The sequence below is a fragment of the Cyprinodon variegatus genome, unplaced genomic scaffold (assembly GCF_000732505.1).
Source record: "Cyprinodon variegatus isolate N-32 unplaced genomic scaffold, C_variegatus-1.0 Scaffold642, whole genome shotgun sequence".
Taxonomy (NCBI): Eukaryota; Metazoa; Chordata; class Actinopteri; order Cyprinodontiformes; family Cyprinodontidae; genus Cyprinodon; species Cyprinodon variegatus.
Window position 1 is genome coordinate 301,218 of NW_015151095.1, and position 954 is coordinate 302,171.

Genomic DNA, 954 nt, shown 5'->3' on the forward strand with positions numbered 1-954 from the left:
AAGAAACCAGATTGGTTGAACGCCGATGACGTCAGACCCACTTCCGCCTTTACGCAGTCCGGTCCGGTCAGCGCAGCGGCGTCAACATGGCGGCCATGGATGTCATTGTGGAGCAGCTGGTGAAGCTGTGGAGGATACCGGCGGTCAGGTGGTTTTTCCCCGGGTTGTTTCTGATTCTTTCTGTTGTGGGATCAGTTCTCAAAGAGCTGGACTTTGTTCCGGAGTCCTACTTCAGCAGCAGCAGGAACTTCATCAACGTGTAAGTTTGACTCGGCCAAAGTTTTCCTCTGACGTTTCCAACTGGGTGAGAAGACGTTTGATTTTTACTGGGCTTGAAATGATGTGGAAGAAGCGACTCAGACTGAACGCTTAACATCCATTAAAAACCAAAACTCTCTGTTTTGAGTCTCTTGTCGCTTTTCTTTTATTATTATATTTTCCTTCTATCTGTTTACATGCAGCAGTTTTCCTCATCAGGACCTTAAAGAAGTGATGAACTGCAGTGTTGATAGTTTCCAAGTCTGCTTTGTAGAGAAACAGAAACATTTAAACTAAAATAACTAAATGATTGTTCAGACCTTCTAGTAGTGATGGTGAGATGAAGCTTTGAACCCAGGGGCGGATCTAGGATTCTAGGAGATCAGGGGCCCTGAGGGTGAAGATGAGTGTAAACTTTCTGCTAAATCCTGTTCTAATGTAAAATATGACAGATTACTGGATTAAATAAATCTCTAGTATACTAAAATTAAGTTACCTGCAAGTCTTTAACTGTTTATTCTAGGGCTGCAACAACGAATCGATAAAATCGATAAAAATCGACTTTTAAAAGCGTTGGCAACGAATTTAATCATCGATTAGTTGTGTCACACGAGTAATACGCCATCCGCCGCCGCCGTCATCCGGGGGAAGAAAAAAAAATATGGCGGAGCGAGTCAGCGCCGCAGTTGCAGTGTT

The 954-nt window shown here is 43.6% G+C and overlaps 1 protein-coding gene across 1 annotated transcript in view; it reads left to right on the plus strand.

The window, feature by feature from the left end:
• Nucleotides 1–68: 68 nt before the first annotated feature.
• Nucleotides 69–954, plus strand: part of fitm2 (fat storage-inducing transmembrane protein 2) — a 4,659-nt gene continuing 3,773 nt past the window's right edge. Inside the window, exon 1 of the mRNA XM_015393448.1 lies at nt 69–259. Within this exon, the coding sequence (XP_015248934.1) occupies nt 87–259 (173 nt within the window). The 5' untranslated portion in view covers nt 69–86. The remainder of the gene's footprint in view (nt 260–954) is intronic.